General features: G+C 46.0%; 1 protein-coding gene across 6 annotated transcripts in view; it reads right to left on the bottom strand.

The window, feature by feature from the left end:
- MGRN1 (mahogunin ring finger 1) overlaps window positions 1–20,672 on the bottom strand; it is a 109,885-nt gene that overhangs the window by 63,073 nt on the left and 26,140 nt on the right. For all 6 annotated transcript variants that reach the window (XR_012656519.1, XR_012656518.1, XM_032781619.2 and 3 more), the window contains exons 4-5: window positions 14,632–14,778; window positions 6,318–6,435 (exon numbers count right to left, since the gene is read on the bottom strand). Coding sequence is in view for 4 of the 6 variants with exons in the window: in XM_032781619.2 (XP_032637510.1) it covers window positions 6,318–6,435; window positions 14,632–14,778 (265 nt within the window). In the remaining 2 variants the exon portion in view is untranslated. The remainder of the gene's footprint in view (window positions 1–6,317; window positions 6,436–14,631; window positions 14,779–20,672) is intronic.

The raw sequence follows: 20,672 nt of genomic DNA, 5'->3' as shown, positions 1-20,672 counted from the left end.
AGCACTCAGCAGCATATGTTGTGAACTAATACAAATGAATAGTTACAAATAATAGAATTTTATTCTGTAACAAATTCAGTGCAAAAAGAACCTGTGCAATTTCAAAACAAATCCATTAAAAATGGAACAAAATGGAATTTATTAAGAGAACAGAACTTGTGAAGGGGAGAAAACATTCATGCACATTTCAGCTACAAATATACTGACTGTAGCTGTCACGGGTCAGTGCATGTAAAGCTGTGATTGTTTTTCCATGTGCTCCCGGGTGGAGTGGTAGGGGTACTGCAGTGACCCCTGATTCCACATGGTATGTTGACAGGGGGGTGTAGAAAGTTCCTAATGTTGGGCTTTCAATAGGCTGCAGAGAGGCGTGAGCCTGAGATAGTTAAACCTGCACCAGAATCTGCAGGATCTGTGTTTGCTGCCTGAGAAGCCCCATTATGTCCTGGTGCATCTTCATCTGCTTGTCCTGCTGGGACTCCTGAGCCTTTCTTCTCCACTTGCTCCTTCTCCAGGCTGTCCACACAGTTCATCCTCCGAGGCCCAGTGCTCGTGGTATGGTGCAGTACAGCCTTGCAGGATCTCATTAAAGAGGTCGTCCTGAGATCTCCTTTTTCTCCTCCTTATCTGGCTCCATGGGTGTGGAGCAGGAGACCCTGAAGGTCACAATGGCAGCAGCTGCAAATAAAACACACAGAGGTACCACTGTCAGCATATTCACTACAGAAAGCAAAACTTAAGATGCTGAATTCACTCCCCTTGCTCCTCTAAAGTTTTAAGCTCTACATTCTCACTTCTGCTTGGGATTGCTTGTGCATGGCAGCAGTCACTGCACCAGCCCTTGGTGAGTATGGTTCATTGGGGGTAGGGGAAATGAGGAGGGAATTGTTTAATCACATGATTCTAGTCATACAGGGCAATGGCACTGAATACTGAATAGCACAGATGGTGGTGATTCTAGCTGATATCTCAGCCCTGAGGGTAACAGAGGCAGAGAGAGCACAGCTGCTGCTGGCGTCCCAAAACTGCCTGGCCCGTATGCTGCTAGCCTGTGCACTACAATGGTGCCTGCTAAAATGATCACCAAGTGGCATGGGACAGTGTCTTACCATGGAAGAAGAAATAAGAAAGCCCTCCCTAGCAACCTTCAGCTGACAATGGAATAGGACTGCCATGAAAGTTTCACTGAGATCTCTATGGAAGATTCCAGGGACATCCCTCTGTACATAAACAAACTGCTTCACGTGGTCCCCTCGCCTAACTCTAGAGGGGAATGAAAACCTGATAGCAACTCTACCTCTCTTGGTTGTACCACTCCCTCTTCTACATGAGTCAATTAATAAAAATGTCCTGCTACTTTGTGGATGCCACCCCCATAATTTAAATATTTATTCACAGACACTTACCCAAGGCTCCTTCCTCTTCAATGGGCTTGCCTGTGATCAACAGGCAGGACTGGCTGGATTGCAGTGGAATCAAAAACAGGTCCTCACTGTGCAGCAGGATTCCCCTGGTCACCTGTCTCCCATATCCCTCCTCTTCCACCTCCTCCTTGTTGTTCACGGCAGGGACCTGTGACTCAGGCTCCTCGGAGATATTCACAGTGCTGGGGGTGGTTGGGGGGTGTCCACCGAGGATGGCATACAGCTCTTTGTAAGAGCAGCAGGTCTGTGGCTTGGCACCAGACTGATTGTTGACCTTCCTGGCCTTCTGGTACATGTGCTGCAGTTCCTTGACTTTCATGTGACACTGCTGCTGGTCCCTGGTCATGCCCCTTCTCTTGCATCCCCTGAACAATCTGCTCATAGATGTCAAGGTTTCTATTGCTGGTTCAGAGCTATGCCTACACAGCCTCCTCCCCACAGGTCTAGGAGAGCCAATATCTTCTGCCTACTCCAGGCAGGAATGTGCAGACAGCATGGTCAACTGGGCAGTTTCAATCAACAATAGACAGCTGCTAGGTGTGGTCGCTAAGCCAGGCAATCAGAAAAAGGAATTTAAAAAATTTGCAGAGCTTTGGAGGGGGGTCGGGCGGATGGAGGAGGAAAGGGAGGGACTTCCAGTTTCCGTGACCCCAGGGAAGCAGAGTTCACATTGGAGACCAAAGCAGTCCGCTTGGGCATTGTGGGACAGCTGCTGGAGGACAGTTAAAGCCAACATAAGTAACACAGCGTCTACACTTGCACTGCATTGACCTAAGTAAATGGCTATGGCTCTTCACTGCTCGGGGCACTGATGTTATTGTGTCAGCATAATGGTGTGCTTACATTGGTGGGAGACAAAATTAAGAATAGACACATGCACAACTAGGTCCACGTAAGCTGTCTTGCATCGACCTAACTTTGCAGTGTAGACCAGGCTTTAGTTACTTTGTGGAGTGTGCGGGAGAATAGAAAATTGGGAATCTACTACCTTTTTGTTCCTAGCTTCAGTCTAATCATTACAGAGGCCAAATGTTCTAGGAAATATTTAACTATATTTAGTCTATAGGCTTCCTAGAAAAGCTTCCAGTTCTCAATTATATAATGACACTACTGTGTATCAATTCAGACCAGTTACTATTAAAGGTCTTGTGACTGCAACCACTTCCTGTCTCAGCTTACCCTCAAACACTGACAGATCCTCTGCAGGGGTACGCAGTGTCTCTAGCTAGCCATTTTCAAACTACCATGTCTGGCTCCAAACATTCTCAACTCATTAAAGATAATTGACTAAAGTGTTGCTGAAAGCAGCTCTTAGGTTCCTGCTTTGCTTCCTGCTCCAATCTACTAGTGCAAGAGCACAGCTATGTTTTTGCACATTTGGTGGAGAAAGCATAGACCAGAACTACTTTTGCTTTACAAGCTGAATTTGTGCAGCGTCTGACTGTATGGTCTCCCAAAGGCTGCACTTCACATTCCCTCTTGGATGTGCAGAAGATAGTCTTTCGACAATGAAAGCCTCTTAGTACAGCTTGCCAATGAACCAACACATTTGTAAAGACAAAGTAAAACATGCATTTAGTAAAGTTTATCCAACCAACCACCCCAGGCAATAACACTTTCCATCCTGTCATCTGGTCAAGAGCTATGTCATATACCAGCATTACAGTAGGCAAAAGCATGAACTCCATCTTATTCTGACAAACCAACAGTGAAGCTGGCAAGCAGTCCACAGGGTTTAAGAGCATACAGCTGACGAGCAACACACAGTTTGATGTCAGACAGAGGAGTGCTGCATTTCAGAGAGTAGTTAGGAAGCTCTAGCCAAATGCATATTACTGAGTGTGAAGGGGGGAAGGGTAGATAGATACACACACAGAACGGCTCCTCTGAGCCATGCTGCCTGTTCTACATTTGCTCCCCAAGCAGAGCTCCCAGTGAAGTCAGTTGCACACCTGCCAGACGGCAGTACTGATTATGCAACAGATCGGCAGAGTGGATCAGCAGAATTTGGTCTGAAAAGGGGATGGGAAGAAGGTTTATAGCTTACACTTCTATAGTATCTCTGACTCCAAAGAGCTTTGAAGACTTGACCAACAGATGCGCAATACACAGATCACCTCCACACAGCTGTTTAAAGATGAGCTGCAAAACTTTTGCTAAGAGTTAAAAACCTGTTTGCACAACTACAAGTGACTCTGGCTGGTCAGAAATGATATTAACAGAGGATTTGAACAAATTTGCTTTTCTAAGAGGCTGAGGAGAGTCTGGACTGCCAGCATCCTGCTTCCTTCGTCAGAGTGAGTGACAAAAGGACCAAAAAGCGGGGCTGAGAATGAGACAGTTCTTTCAGGTCATCTATTGGCAGAGAAGCCAGAACATCTGCAACCCAGATTTCTGAGGATCATGGGGAAGAGGCTGGTAATTGCCTTGCGATTTGTTTTGAAACTATGGTTAGGGGTGTATTTTACCAATGGCTATTCGCTCTGCTAGGATCACACAAAATATATAGGGTTTCTCCCCACACATTTAACCATGCACTGCAGCATTACAACAGTTTATGAGAGGAAGTGAATATCATCATATCCGGTTGACCTTGGACAGTAGTGTGAGGGTTAGAGAAGGTCCCTATCTTGTTTGGAATCTGGCCAAGACACCCAGCTTAATAGCACTCATAATTCTCTTATGAGAAGAGAGCACCATTAACCACAAATGGCCAAGACCTTGGTATTATGGCTCAACAACAAGACCAGCACCTCTAGCAGCACAGCTTCCCACAATTCCATGCTGGGGCACTGGTATGTTACTGACTCAAAGGATTATTGTGTCACCACCACTTCCTCTAGCACATAGGCGAGGTAAGCACTCAGCTAAAGAAAATCCAGCCTTCCATAGACAGTGATGTGACAAGTTCCAAGGATAAGCTAAAGGAAATGGTATCGAGGAAGCTAGTCAGATGTGCCTGTTAATCTTGTCCCAAGAGACAAAAACAAAGGGAACTTAGGAACTGAAATGAAGCAAATTTAAAACCAATCAGAGAAGATGCTATTTTGACAAAGTGTAGTTCACATGTTGATCTCAATGCCACAGATGCAACTGAGATAGACTTCAGCATGATTAAAATACTAGGCAATTTATATGAACAGAGAACCTTTAAACCCCCTAGCTAGGTTTAGAGGGATATTCACCATCAGTATTTTAGTAATTTGACAACTATGCCATCCAAGGGTGGTTAACGTCAGTTATGGTAAACACAATATTTTAAACTGAGAAAGATCCCACCCAATATTTACCTAACTGGCAGGTGCTGGGAAAAATGGAAACAAAAGAAAAGAAATGCAGTGACTGGCTCAGTCACCTTTGACCCCACAATCCTCCTCTGTAGTAAGGTGCACCATAATTTTGAAATGAAATCAGCAGACATAAAAGCCTCATCCTAAGGATGATAAACCAGATGAAACAGTGAAATTGAACATACCAAAACTGCTGTTAAACATACAAAGAACCCCAGAAAAAATATCAGTATTTTTTCTCGCTAATCTCTCAGTTCTAGGAAGGTAGGTAAGTTACTTGTAATAACTGTAACTTAACATGTCACACAGAGTACGATTCAGGAGGTCACATATCCCTTTACGTTTTAGGCCCACGTGACTTGATAGAATCCCTTTCATTTTCTTGTAAAAATCTTCTTATCTATCAGATACCAGGCAAAGGGAAGCTTATGGAAGGCTATACATAAATGCTCACTTTCCCAACCAACACAGCTTCAGCCATGGTGATCTTGAGTTCTTTGAAACCCTTGAATGAACGCAGATATGCCTTATAGGCTCAATTACCTTTGTAGCATCTTTCCAAAAGGGCTGTGGAGAATTCTCCGTCACTGGCAATTTTTAAATCAAGATTTGGAGGATGCTTTTCTAAAATACCTGCTCTAGTTCAAATAGGAATGATTGTGGGGCAGTTGTCTGGCCTGTGTTACACAGGAGATCAGGCTACATGATCACAGTGATCCCTCATCCCTTCTGGCCTTGAAATCTACGAATACATATGCGTCCCCTCAATATTCTGTAACAGACACACACTAGGAAAAAACACACACGCACTGATTCATCAGTAGGACATTACGAGAAGTGGAATACTAATACTAATTCACAGCTCAGAACACAATTCAGAACTGTACTCTTTTCTACAGAAGACAAGTATTTATTTTCAAAGTGATCAAATTCAACCCTGCTTGGACGATTCTGACTTTCTTTGATGGGGTAAAAAAAAAAATAGTCAATATTGTAACTGGAGACTCTCTCTTTAAAAAGAAGTTTACTTATCAATCATGTGATTAATACGTTTGCTACAGAAAGTGGACATCAACTTTTTTTGCAGGCTCTGTGTAAACAGACACATTATTAGGCGATAAATGCCTCTCTGAAGGGGACTTATGTTCCTGAGCTCCCACAGGGCCCTGATCAGTTGGGAGAGCATCACACCAAGACTGGCTGAAAAACAAGCAGCTTCCTTTAGACATGGCACCAGTATCATTCACCCAGAGAGCTGTAGACAAGTTCCATCCTACTCCAGGTATCTGAGATATCGAGAGACAGTCCAATCTGCCCACATCCCATGTTTTTTTTTTTCTTGGTTTTTTTTGGGGGGTTGGGGGTGGGTTTTTTTTTTTTTTTTTTGAGGGAAGGGGAGAGGCTTAATGTACCTACCCAACAGTTGTCCTGAATATTTCAGACCCATTTCTCCCAGGGCCCTTCACCCCATGCTGACAGATCATGCCACGGCAGCTGTGACTGATAATTTTCCAGCTACAACTCAGGAAGTTAAACAAACAGAGCCCACTGTTTCTGGAACAATAGGGTTTTGGAGAAGAGGGAAATCTAAGGAGAGATTTACCTCATCGTCCTTCCAGTCTGAGAAATCAATCTTGAAGGAAGGCAGGGAGAATTGCTGGCTCACCCCTCTCTTGTAATGAACCGTCTCTGACTGCAGAGAAGGATTCTTTGTGCTGTATCTGGAGAAGGGGCAAAAAAGAAAACTCAGTGTAACAAGTGATTGCTCTGTGCTGGACTCTAAGAAAGTCATTCACGCCTGCAGCCTCCCAGGAATCACAAATGGCTACTCTAAGAAGCGTAGCTGGCAGGGGCCGACAGTCATTCACTCTGGACACAAAAAGGAAGGGAAAGTGGGCTCAGGAGAGGGAAACAGTGCAGGAACACAGCCCTGATCTGCAGTCAAGTTGATCAGTTCCATAGTGGCCTGGCTGGGAATATTAGTCAACATGGCAGCACACTGCACTGCAGACAAGGGGCCCAGGCTAGCAAAGGCTGACCCCACAGATCTGGAGTACAAGCACTGCCGCCACATGGTTTAGCAGGCTCAGGTCTCCTCAATACTTTTGAAGAGGAAGTCTGGCCCCTCCCCTCACACGCACAGCTGAAAGCTTGCGCAGTGATCTAACAGTGATAAATCATTCCACATCTTCCCCCCTCCTGCAAGATGGCATTTAGTGTCCTCTAATGGCTGCACACAGAGAGCAGTGGCAGCTCAGCATTGGATCAGCATTGGGCCAAGCAGCAGAAACTAAATTTGACATCCTCCTCCCACACCCAAGTCTCCAAGTCCCGTGCCCCCACCCTCCCTGCAAGAGAAGCACCCTTGATCTGAGGGCAGTATGACTCCACTAGCTCAAGGGCACCCTCCCCACCAGCTGCATCAACAACAGATCCAGGGGTGTGGCCGACTCTCCCTCCACACCTATGGCGGAGTGACAGTTCTTCCACTGTATAGGGTCTTACTTTGAAATCAAGGCATCACCTGGAGCAGCAGGGCCAGCTGCCACCCTCCAGGCCTTCTGCACTTGTAATCGGCTGGGTTCTCTGCTCTAACCCAAGTTAGAAGTTCCAGCAGGGCTGTAAGAATCCAAGGAGATTTTCGCCTGGTGCAACTATTTACAATGTCCAGGATGTAAGTGATGTCTTACAAATCACAGGGGAAGCAAAGGGGTGTTTAGCAGAGTTCAAACCCAGGACCTACAGTCCAGACCCTTATGTACTTGAGTTAAAGGTGTAACTCCACTGGTTAGCCATAGTAATAGGCTGGTATCCTCAGTATCCTCCATTGTAAGGAAGAGGAATAGCAGCGGCTCGGTAAAAACAAATGGTTTGAAATAAGGGCTTTGCGCTCGCTCAAAGAGCAGAGGATGGAGAGAAACCAAGCAAGAGAGGCAAGGAGAATGGGAGGTGAGGCTCTTGCGGTGAAAGAGAATGAGAGAAGGGCAGAGGTGTGTGAAGGGCAAGACCATGGCTCTGAGGAAAGTGTGCAAGGAAAGAGGAAGCCAGGGAGTAGAAGCATCGCTAGGAGATCCAGATTCAGCATCTTAAAAGGATTAAGAATCTGATTAGCCCTTTTGTGATACAGAAGCGGAGCTCGCAGACTGGTAGGAACTAAAGCACCTGCTGTGACTGGGAAGGATGCTTGCGACTTCCACAAAGTACAACTTGGCCCAGGTAACCAATGCAGCGTGTGCAGAAAAGAGATGGTAAGGCACAGCTCCCACGAGGGATCCAAAGAACATGACAACAGCCACCACCACCTACTGTGCCCTGCCTCTGCTCCAGCCAGCAGCACGATGCAGCTCCCACGTATTTATAGAACAGCAGTCATCTCCCTCATGTTTTCTGTCTTGCATTCAGAGCTTAAAGCTTCCCGGAGCGCCACAGTAATGCTTTTGTTGCCATGGTTGCATGGTACAGTTGATTGGCTCCTTAGATGAACTTTTAACTAGCTGACAGTTCCATTTCCAATTTGCTGGTTGGCTGTCTAAAGCAGGAGATGTTCTCTCTGGAGTCCACAGCAGGCTGCTCCAGGACAGCTACATCACTCAACCACCTAACAGCTGAGAGATGTAGTGCTGTTCTGACACACGTGATCACTAGTGAGCTATCCACGGCCTGTTTTGAGCACCGCGGCACACCTACCATTAAAAAGCACCAACCCAGGGAAAGTGCCTGCTCATCTGCCCTTACCCTTACGCGCTCAGGCCACTACTTTCAAACTGGGGGCCTAAAGTTAGGCTCCAAAATCCACAGTCAAGTCGTTAGGATTTAGTCGTCCAATTGTCAGAGAAGCTGAGCACTTACAAATCCCACTCAAGCCAGTGGGAGCAGGAAGCTTGGAGAAAGAGAGACCACTTCTATTTGAGGAATTTAAACTTCTGATTTTAGGCCTCCTAGTTTGGCCTCAGCTATCTTGGTGATGAGCACAGCATAAATGTCTGGAGGAGAAAGAACTGAGAATGTCTTGCCCAGCCGGCCTGAGCCAACAGTTACATGCCCCAGGCAAGTGGGCATACAGGACCTCCTTCCCGGTTGGTGTACACTGGCATAATTACACCAGAAATCCATTGCCATGACACTGACACCAGCTAAGGATCTGGCTTGTAGAATTTTGCCAGGCTAATTAGACGGTCAGTGGACTCACTTGCACGGGGTGCAAAAGACTGATTTTGCAAATTGACAAGTGGGCAAATAATAAAAACAATCCAGGGGACTGCACTAAAACGTGCTTTGTTCATTCTCGCTGGAGTAGTTTCATTTTGATGATTTATGACAATACTTCACAATATACTCAAAAATGTTCAGAACAGTACAGCATAAAAATAACACAGCTGTAGTAATAGGAGATCTCGCTGCAACCTCTGTTATTAAAGTGCTGTGGGGAGGTGGGAAGTGACAGCTGCTTTGTGTGTGAATTATAGGGTACACAGGTGAGTGTGGTTTTACTTACCGTACAGTCAAATCAGCTAAAGCGAGCACACAGTGTCCCTGTCTGACTCCTTCCATCAATGACATCAAAGAACCAACTCAATTGCTAGCTAGGTGTTAACGGCCCCACCATACAGATGAGGAAACTGACACCGAAAAGGAAAGGGACTTGCCCAAGGTCACATCCAACTGGGAGCAGCACTGGGAACGAAACATAAATGCTTCAAGTTCCAGTCCCCATCCCCTGAGCTAATCATTAAACAACTCTTAGGGGGAGGGATAGCTCAATGGTTTGAGCATTGGCCTGCTAAACCCAGGGCTGTGAATTCAACCCTTGAGGAGGCCATTTAGGGAACTGGAGTAAAAATCTGAGCAGGGGGTTGGACTAGATGACCTTCTGAGGTCCCTTCCAACCCTAATCTTCTATGATTCTATGACTTGCTAGAAGAGATGAGGGAGAAGACACAAGACTGTACTGTACTGTTGCTTGCACTCCCCAGCCACAAGACTGTACTTCATTGTTGCTTGCACAGCATTTGGAGCTCCTCAGACAAGACCTGCTAGAGAAGGCAGACGTTCTCACCATCGCAGCTAGAAAGACATTTTATCGATGGGCACACCTACCACTACATGGACTGTCAGCCACTGTAGTCATCATTCCACACCAGTCCCACATTTAGAATTATCTTGCTTCAAAAGTCTGTATGTGCCACCTGTGTGCAGCCTGGAGTACAATGAGCACCATAGAAGACCATTTAACAGCATGGGTCTGCCTTTTGGGGATGCACTTGAGTTCCACCTGCAAGTCTGAGTGTAGGCAGCTTGCATTTTGGTCTTGGTGTTCTTGGTGGATTTTCATGCTGACAGCAGCAAGAGTTGGGAAAGCCAATAGTGCTTTGCTGATGTTCTGAGCCCCAGGAGTTGGCATGGAATTGACACCCCACTCCCCTATACTGCATCCTCTCCCTTCACCTAGGAAAGGGATCTGCAGTCAACTTTATTTCCCCTTCAGACATAAGCGTATCAAGTCAGGCATAGGCATCACCTCAATTCAATGAGATTTTATTGGCACAATAAGCTAGACAAATGTTGCTAAACAGCTGAGTATGAAAAGCCAGACCCCTCAGGTCTCTGTGAGAGCAGTTAGGACCCATGAAGGACAGGTCACACAGTGTTTGGGGTTTGATCTTGTGTCCGTTTGTGTGTCCAATCCTGACCTGATGGCAGGTTGCCACATAGTGCAATGTCATCTCTCTCCTTTCTCTCAGGAAGAGGCACAGCTTCTCTGCACCAGCCCCAGAGAAACTCTGGCCTGCTGAGTGTGTGAAATCTGCCCTTTGGTAGGCAGGTTTCACCATCCCAAGACTGTAGATGATTAGATTTGCTAGCTGGACTTGCTGTGTAAGAGATGCTGCATTCATATTTACTCTAACCAGCATGCCCAAGTTGCTCAGTTTCTCTGCAGCTGCACTAGCATGTAAGGCAAGAGGGAGGGGGGGTAAACTCATATTTACCTGTGAACAGTGAAATCTCTGGAATTTAGTTTTATGGCATATGAGTTCCAGTTTTATGGCTGCTATCTGTATGGCTCAAAGCAGTCTTTGGCCTTAAAGACAGGAGTAGGCTTGTGCCCAGCAGCAAATACCCAGCCCTGGACTGCTTCACACACTTTTTGATTGTACAGAGAAGCCAAATTAAGCATGAATAGCAGAAAGGACTTTCACAGGCCATGAATAGGCATGAGACTATTAAGTGACCAGAGGCTCATCTAGTACTGCTGCCTCCTTCTTGTACACACTCAACTGAATGCAGCCAGTAGGCCAAGCCATAAATCTGATTAGCTGATTCACCGCCATCAAAAGGAATTAAGTTCAAAATCCCACATGCAAACAGAATGTGTAACAGGTAAGTGACCCGGTGTCACATGTGCTGTCAGTTTAAGAAAGAGAGGGTTGAGTGGGGTGGTTTTGCAACACCTAATACTAATAGAAATGAAATGTAATAAATCATTCCAATGAAATCAGCTGTGCTTCACTGTGCCTGCAAGAAAACAGTGCAGCATAAGTAAACCAGGGAATAGTATCTCTTGTCGCTAAAGCACATGGAGAGGAAAAGCCCTGCACAAGTACTGAGCAGTATCCTCATGCAGAGTTAGAGACCAAGACTATCAGGTCACCTTTGGCAGGACAGAATTGTTCCTTAAAGGGCATGTCCAGCCCAGATGGCTAGTTTTAAGTGATTCCAGTCATGGGGCTGACTCCAACTCTTTCCCTTAGGGGACTACTGAACCCTCAGACCTCACAGTTAGGAAATGGTTCTGTGACATTCAGCAAGACAGCTGCAGCTGGGAAATCCCTAGGTACCCTGTTTGGTACCCTGTTTTAACAAAGAGCATGACATGCCAGTGTGGTGAGAGGCTTTGGACAGATGAGGGAAGGGATCTCAAAGCTACTAATCGTGCAATGAAACACACAGCCTGCTCATACAGCACAAACATGCCATCTTCCCCAGCCTAACAGATTCCAGAAAACGCAGCTGGTCCCATGAAACAGACAGATAAATCTCAGATAGAGAAGAGACAAGTCTTCCCTCCTTGTGTCTTCAAGATGGATTCCCATGGTACTGATGCCATTCCTTTTTCAACTGGAGTGCTGAGTCATTCCAGGAGGAGATTTCCTTTTGTCTGTGAAATGGACCCCCATTCTCTTAGCAAAGGGAAGGAGACCTATTAGCTCTGGATAGAGCTGCCAGATAAGCAGGCCATGGGGGGTTGTGGTCCATGGATGAATGGTCTCTGCACAGGATACCTCTCCCCAAGACCTGAGAGTCCCTCCTCAAAAATGCAGCAAAATGACTAAAAGGCCCAAGCCATGCTCCAAGCAGGGGACTGAAGCAAACATCGTGTTAGTGTAATTAGGGATTGTGGGTCTTTCAGCAAAGCAGACAGGGAAGTGAGCTTCAGCCATTTAGAACTTCCAAGGAGCACGCTGCAGGCTGGTGGTTAAGAGAACACATTCGCCTTGGCACCCTTTGGAGGAAGCCTCTCCTGCTTCAGAGATTGGCTTCCACTTAAGATGAAAAAGTGAGTTTGGTTTTCAGAGAGATCCTGCTCCTCCCCGCAAACCGCTGGGCATATCAGTCTGAAGGGGGAGGGGGGGGGGGGGAGCATTGATTCTAACACACACAACAGTTGCACACACTGACCCTTCAGTTTAGATGTTACCATCAAACCAATGGAGATAAAATACCCTCAGTGATCGTGCACTCCAATTAGTGTGCTAAAAATGCAGCTCTCCACTTTGAGGTGTTCTAAAAATGCAGCCCAGAGTTGTTTTTTCCACCAGAACTTGAAGAGAATAAATCAAAGTAATTACAGTGTTTGCCCTTACAGAACTGCTTGGCAAAGCTAAAATCAGGGCTTTAAAAGAAGGTTTTTAGTAGCAGCATGCTAAATCCAGAGAAGCACAGAAACCCACTTCAGGCAGCTGCACAAGCCCCAAGATGTGCGTACAGAGCCGCCGCCACCATCACATGGGAAAATAGTCTGGCTTGAATTAAAGCAGTTTATAAAGTCTATATTTGCTGCTCTCTTCCCCAGATCCCTATTACCTACCACATCTGCATGAAAACAGGATCTTGGCTTCAGAAGAGTCCATCGGCTTCTGTTGCAACCGTAACCACCACCACCACCAGTCATAAGCCCTCATTATCCTCCTTGTATGGGTGGGGAAACTGAGGCATGGTTGATTTGCTCAAGGGTCAGTGAAAGGCAGGAACAGAACCCAGCTGTGCTCTTTCAGTCTAAGGGCTTGCGCACTGAACAGCTATGCCACCCCAACATAAAGGCATAGTTCCTAAAGATGGTCCCCTTTCCAGAGCAAGGGTGAGGAATATTCTGCTGGGCAGTAGGAGGGAAGCTGGCATTGCTGCCTAGCCATGTTGCACTAGTTCTAAGGACAGAGGACTTCAAGTGTCAAGCCAAGATCTTTGCTAACACTAAATTCACAGGAAACATTTTTAAAGACTTACGAAAACATAACATGGAAACAGTTAGGATTTCTAGGAGCCTGCCTATATACTGCTCTGCTCAGGAGAAACTGGGGCTAAAGAGCCAGGTTTTCAAAGCTTCCCAAGAGGTGCCAAAGCTCTGTAAGAGAAGCTAATTTATTACTTTTCACAAAGAGTAAAGACAGCTGCAGGCTTTAACAAAACTAGAGAGGAGCCTGAACAAAATCCTGACTTTGGACACTCTCCAAGTTTGGAGGAATTCACATCTGGATGGGAATGTTCAGCCTTTGGCCCCATTTCTAAAAATAACATTCATTGATCATTAGCAGGATGTTTATATTGTGCCTAAAGCAAGTCTTTTAACATGAATTCTGTTTGATTTTTTTTCTGCTTTAATCATCAATAGATCACTTATCTTAAATTACACAAGTTTCCTTTGAAAGCTAGTATGATGTAGAACACAATTAAAGAAGCCCTTAATGCTAACTGTAGAGAGATGTCAGTCATCAACTATAGTTCAACATTAAGCTTCTCCAGCTTGCAGATTTCTGTTAGCAACAAAAGATCCTGAGCTATTCATAAACAGAGGAGTCTAAAAATCATGCCATCAGAGGCCTGCACTAGTAAGTCACCAGGCCGCCAAATGTGTACTCAAACTGCATGGAATAAAAGAAAGTTACAAGCACCCTAGGTCTTTAAACACAGAAGCATGTCCCTTGAGACTAAAACATCCCAAAAATATGAAACTCTGCCTTGATTGGACAGAGCCTAGATATGCTGACCTAGATTAAGCATTGCATACTGGGCCTTTGAGTCTCATGACTGAATTATATTGACGATACAAGCTACACTAAAATTGCATTGATCAAACTTTGACCACCCCCATCGACCATGCAAATGTCAGAGTAGGCAACTGGAGGGAAACATCTAACAGGCAGTACTGCCTATAAAACATAAGCTAGCCCCTTCAGTATAATTAATTATATAAGATGGTCATTTAACCACAAAAGGAGGGGAGAGGCGGCTCGATTCCTTACATATTTTTCCCTCTCCTGATCCTTGAAGGGTGCTCATTCTCACTGTATCGGTTCCATTGACCCAGGGGTCCCAATGAAAAGGGACAGCCTCTTCAAATCTAGTCGGCCAATTTAAAAAAATGAGTTTACACTTTCAGGAGCTACACCTTGTGTCTCCCTGACAAACTGTATGGTTTTAGTTTTCTTTTCCCAAATGTGCATGGAAAAACCCACACAACCAACCAACAGGGGAAAGTACTAATAATACACAGAGCTGCCAAATGCACAAAGCAAGCAAACTGGAAAGGAGAAACCTCACTCTTTCTCCTGCCTGTTAGTTGTACCAGGAAAAAAATTTCAGACAGACTTGTGACCTGTAAGTCACCAGTGCCCCTTTAAATCGGTTTTCCCATGACTTACACTGCCATGCCACTGATGAATTCCTCTGTAGCCTGGCAGTAGATTGTGATGGCAACGCGGGCATCGGCATCAAAGGTGAATTCTAGGCTGTACAAGACCTTCTGCTTCCCGTTCTCCTCAGTAGGACTGTCTAGGTCATCTTTATACCTACAAGAAAAAGCCAGAGTTAGGACAAACATTACAGATGGAAGAGACTTACTACCTCACCTACTTCATCCCCAGAGGCCAGCGCAAGAGTGTTCCTAGAGTACGTTAAGTTTTGTCCAGTACAGTCTTAATGACTCAAGCGATGGGTCACCATGTCACTGCAGAGAGTTCCACCGTTCTGGCAGAGCTCACTGTCAGGAATATTTTTCTGATATTCAGCCTAAATTTCCTTGTTATCTGCCTCAGGTCAAGATACTCCCCTAAACCCATCCAAGTCACCTGTTCTTGGGAGTAACCCCAAGAGGCGCAAGTCTCACTGAGATGAGCATTTAAACCAAGAAGAGATCTGCCCTAAGAAGCAGCGGAAACTCATTCAGAGATTACCTAACTGCAAAATGCCTGCTATTGACTTCTGTTAGCTGATCTCGGTGTCAGTCTCTTCAGTCCCACGGAGGTGACATTCACAATCCCACAGAAGAGAAAGCACTATAAATGAAGATATCCGCACAATGGACAATGCACACTACAGCCTGGTTCCCGCCGATGTAAATGCCCTAGTACACTGACATAACTCCATCTCCACAAGAGGCATAGGGCTTACGTCAGCATGACACTGTTCCTTACATCAGCTGCTGTTGGCTGTAATTCTTGTCAATTTCATGGCTCTGCTGGAGCCATGAAATTCACAAGAAAGCCAGTTCCCAGCTAGGTTGCTGTTGGGTCTCTGCTACAAGCTGGGCTGCCACCCAGGCTCCTGGCTTAGGCTGCCACTCAGGCTCCCCAGAGGGAGCCCTGCTGTGCCCTGGTGTCTCGACTCCCTGCTGGGAGCATGGCAGCTGACCATACTCCAGGCATGGATCACCCCGCTGGAGGTAAAACACACAGGACAGCTTCCCCTCCACTCTCAGCAGGGAGGTAAGAAAGCCTGGCCAGGCAGCTGGGCTCCCAGTAAGCAGTGCAGAACTGAGAGCCCTGGATCGCAGCCCCCCACACTGCCCCTCTTCAGTCAGTGGAAGTGCTCCTAGTGTGGACACACACCACCAACAGGAGGACAGCGTGGACATCAACCACCACATTAATTACTGCGGTGGCTGTAAGTTGACCTAACATAGGTCAATTTAAGATTGTAGTGTAGACATGTCCTAAGAGAGAGATACAGAAAGGACAAGATGCACTTGAAAATCAGAGAACTATGTAATTTAAAATGCTACTCCACCACCATCTTTATGTTCCTAGGGCCATGCTTCAGGGTTTCAGCCGGACACCTGCAGAGGTCAAGAAGGGATTCCCTCCACAACATATTTGGGGAGGGTTTTTGTGTTTTTTTTTAAATATCTCCTCCTTCCATCAGCAATGGGTATGGCTGGAGATGGGACACTGGGCTCTGAGGCGGCACCAAGCATTCTCTCTCACATGCTTAGATGGCTGGCTGTTGCTCACATGCTCAGGCTCTAACTGATCGCCATATGTAGGGTCAAGAAAGAATATTCTCCTAGATGAGATTGACAGTGATTTGGGGCATTTTTCACTGTCCTATGCAGGTTGGGGTGCAGGTTGCTTGCCAGGATTATCTCACTTAGTTGCTTGCCAATGCAGGGGCCTCGAGCGCTGGGCACGGCTGGAGGGCCATGCCTAGAAGAGGACACTGCAATCCAGGGAGCGATGCAGGTCTTAGAGGTGGAGCAGAAGTGACAGCGGTGAGACACTACTAGAGGAAGGCTCACCGGCAACCAAGAGCTAATTTCCCAGCATGGCCAGCAGGAGGCACCGAGGTGGTGAGTCCCACTCCATTACAGTGCCTTAGTTATTTATGTGCTTGTAGAAAAGTTATTTCTGTGGATCAGTTTTAAATAGATTGCCTTTTAAATGCCTATAATGATACTGAGCTTCCTGCCCAAGCCCAGCCTCTAACATTCTACCAGCAGCACTTCTGAGGCTCAGCTGGTTAAATTAGGTGGACAAACCATTCAGGAAGGTCTGGATAACAAAGGGGCTTTTGCCTAGAATCCTTCTGGCTCTACAGCACCTGTAGATCTTCTCTCCCAAACGGCCATATAGTGCACTCTGTGAGGCTATCCGGAATACACAGTAGATGTAGCTAGATGTAACTTTAGCAGGATGTCCCCAAGGGAACCCATTTAGGCCTCATTCAGTGAGATCAATAACTGCTGCTTCCTCTGGACAACACCAACATAAATTCCACCTTAAGCGGACATTTAATAGGTATGAGGTTTTAAGGCATCAATGATTTAATAAAAAAAGCTGCCAAGTACAGATTAAAAATAGTTAAATTAAACAAGCAATGCAGAGAATGGTTACTGCCTTATTTTTATTTCCTTAGTGCACAGCTATCTGGAATATTCCACACAAATCAAGCAGGAGATGGCAGACCTTTCTCCAGGGTTCACCTAGGTCAGAATAGGAACTGACTTCTTCACCAGAGCTCTTCCAACTTGCTAAATTAAAAAGGACAAAAGCAAGAAATAGCTGCCATTCTCAAACCGTGGCTGCTGTGACCTACATAAGGCAGCTGAAGAAGAACGTGACCAGGTTGCGTTTGCACTATTACGCAAATAGATACAGACCTGATTTAAGTGTGGTTACCAGTGCCACTCAAGAGAATAAATTCACGTAAAGCTCAAGGTTGTAAGCGTGGCAAGACATAGCCAGATCAGCAAGCTCTCCGAACAAGCGAGTGTAACTTCGGAATTTCAAGCAGACTGTTAGCCTGGGACACTGAAGGAAGCAGAAATCTCTAGACCAGCAGTTTTCAACCTTTTTTCGCTTGCAGATCCCTACAGAATTTCAAATGGAGGTGCGGACCACTTTAGAAATCTTAGACAGTCTGTGGACCTCCAGGGGGCCGCAGACCACCGGTTGAAAACCACGGCTCTAGAGAGGTACAACACAGAGAGCAGCAGTGCAAGCTTCCCTGCACCATCCCATGCCAGTGTGCCTGCCCCTGAGCTCGAAGAACCCCTCCTAATGGCTCAGGAGAGGCCTGTCTCCATGCCACCACCCACTACTGACCACGGGGAGGGGGGAGGAGGAAGAGAATCAGTACCAATTTTGAGGGGGAAGAGGATGGTGATGGGGACACCTCTCCAGTGGGAAATGTACCAAAACCTAGACCTCATTTCACAGAGGCAGGCAGGCACTGGCCAGGAATATCATTGGCGGAGACATGGTATAGGCCAGTTTAGGCTATATCACTGTTACAATATCTATGCTTAATGTTAATGGTGCACAAGGGATACCAATATATTTATATGTTGCAGACAATATGTTAGAGTGTGTGCGTACACGTACACACACACACACACACACGTGCGCATGCTAGCCAGCATACATTACCCAACAATTTTCATCAAATTTCTGGAAGTAAATAGAAATCTATTGAAGATAAACTTGCAGATGACACAAAGATTGATATAATGCGAAATAATGATGGAGGACAAGGCAGTCATACAGCGCCATTTGGATTGCTCATTAAACTGTGCCCATTCAGACAAAACATATTCATCCAGCCAAATGCAAAAGTTACATGCCTGGGAACAAGGAATGTAGGCCAGACCTACAGAATGGGGGACCGTATCCTAGAAAGCCGTGATTATGAACAGCATTTAGTGGACAAGCAACTGAACATGAGCTCCTAGTGCAATGCTGTCGCAAAAAGGGCTAATGTTTTCCTTGGAATGGATAAACGGGGAGTAGGGAGGAGTGGAGAGCGTTTTCATGACATTGGCAGGACTGATACTAGAATACTACATCCAGTTCTGCGGTCCACATTTTAAAAAGGATGTTGAGAAAATAGGAGAGGGTGCAGAAAAGAGCCACAGAAATGATTCAAAGGCTGAAGAAAGTGCCTAGAGTAAGGGACTTAAAAAGCTCAATCTGTTTAGTTTATGAGAAAGATGGGGTGGTGCTTTGATTACAGTGAACAGGTACCTTCACAGGGCGCAAATACTGAGTACTAAAGGGCTCTCTAATCTAGCAGAGAAAGGCAGAACAAGAACCAATGACTCGAAGCTGAAGCCAGATAATTTCAAACTGGAAATAAGGCACAAATATTTATCAGTATTAACAACAATAAAGTCTATTTCTTACAGAGCTTCTTTTATCAGCAGATCTCAATGTGTTTCACAAAACCCCTTGAAGCGGAGAAACATCCCCATTTTACAGATGGGAAACTGAGGCACTGAGAGGCTTGCCCCAGGCCACACAGGGAGACTATGGCAGAGCAGGTAATTGAAGGCGAGTCCCCCACATCCTTTGCCAGTGCCCTAACCACTGGACTATCCTTCCTCCAGTGAGGATAATTAACCATCGGAGCAAGTGACCAAAGAAAGCAGGGGGTTATCCATCTCTTGATGTCCTCAAATCCAGACTGGCTGCCTTTCTGGAATATGCTTTAGTCAAATACAAGCTATTGGGCTCAACACAGGGGAACTGAGTGCAATGTAATATAGCCTGTGATATCTAGATGATCTAATGGTCCCTTCTCATCCCTGCCCCAAGGAGCTTACCACCTGATTCCAGAAGTGATACAAGTGAGAGCAGCAAATGCCATGCGTGACGAAGGAAGGGGAGAACAGGACTGTGTGACCCCTAAAACAACCTGGGCCAAGTTAAATGAAGTCACACAGCAGTGAAATAGCCCTGCAGCTCCCAGTGCTGTCAATGAAAGATGCATAGGCAGTTGATTTTCTGCTGAGCACCTACACATTCCAGGGCTGCTTTGATCTGAGCCGCTCCCACTGCAACATGGACTCCTCTGCTTGTCTCTCTTCCTTGAAGTTCTCTCTTGGAGACAGCAGGAGTTTTACTTTCTACCCCTTGGCCTGTTGGTTCTCAGCATGAGCTGGCCATGAAGCAGGAGCCAAGTTACAGAAGTAAGGTGATGCAACAAAGATGCAGGCCTCAATTACAAATAAGCAACTATTCGCTGCTAGCAAGTGCCAGCTGAATCGCTCTGGACAGACTCCCAAGCGGTATACTGCCTGCCTCTTCCAGCATTCCCATGCAGCCTCCTTATGCCCCCACAACTCAGGCAAGATGTAGACAAATTGGAGAAAGTCCAGAGAAGAGCAACAAAAATGATTAAAGGTCTAGAAAACATGACCTACGAGGGAAGATTGAAAAAATTGGGTTTGTTTAGTCTGGAGAAGAGAAGACTGAGAGGGGACACAATAGTTTTCAAGTACATAAAGAATTGTTCCAAGGAGGAGGGAGGAAAATTGTTCTTCTTAACCTCTGAGGATTGGACAAGAAGCAATGGGCTTAAATTGCAGCAAGGGCAGTTTAGTTTGGACGTTAGGAATAACTTCCTAACTGTCAGGGTGGTTAAGCACTGGAATAAATTGTCTAGGGAGGTTGTGGAATCTCCATCATTGGGGATTTTTTAAGAGCAGGTTGGAGAAACATCTGTCAGGAATGGTCTAGAGATAATACTTAGTCCTGCCTTGAGTGCTAGATGACCTCTCAAGGTCCCTTCCAGTTCTATGATAAGTCCAAAGAAAGCAGCAGCGGCAGAGGGCAACAAGATCCCACCACAAGATGGCCTCTTTCCACACACACAATGCACCTCAGGACTCTGAATCTCCCTCCGAGAACTGGAGATGCCATCCAGGTTAGGAGCTGCTGACCTACGCTGGCTTACTGACTTACTTTCAAACTTAATCACAGCACCAAGAGGAGAAAACTTCCTCAGCCATGACTCCCAGGACTTTGCGTGGTGACAATTTGCTTGCAGCTGTCTGTCTCCTGTGGGGTCTCAGTAGATGGCAGAATTCCTACCAGGAACTCACAGTCAGCTTATGAAGTGGCAGGGCAAGAGGGAAGTGAGGCCATCTGACTCTGTTACATTAAACAGGAGAGTCCACCCCTGCCCCTTC

Source organism: Chelonoidis abingdonii, chromosome 9, assembly GCF_003597395.2.
Source record: "Chelonoidis abingdonii isolate Lonesome George chromosome 9, CheloAbing_2.0, whole genome shotgun sequence".
NCBI lineage: Eukaryota > Metazoa > Chordata > Testudines > Testudinidae > Chelonoidis > Chelonoidis abingdonii.
The sequence above is the reverse complement of the archived record's forward strand: the minus strand, read 5'-3'. Positions and strand labels throughout refer to the sequence as shown.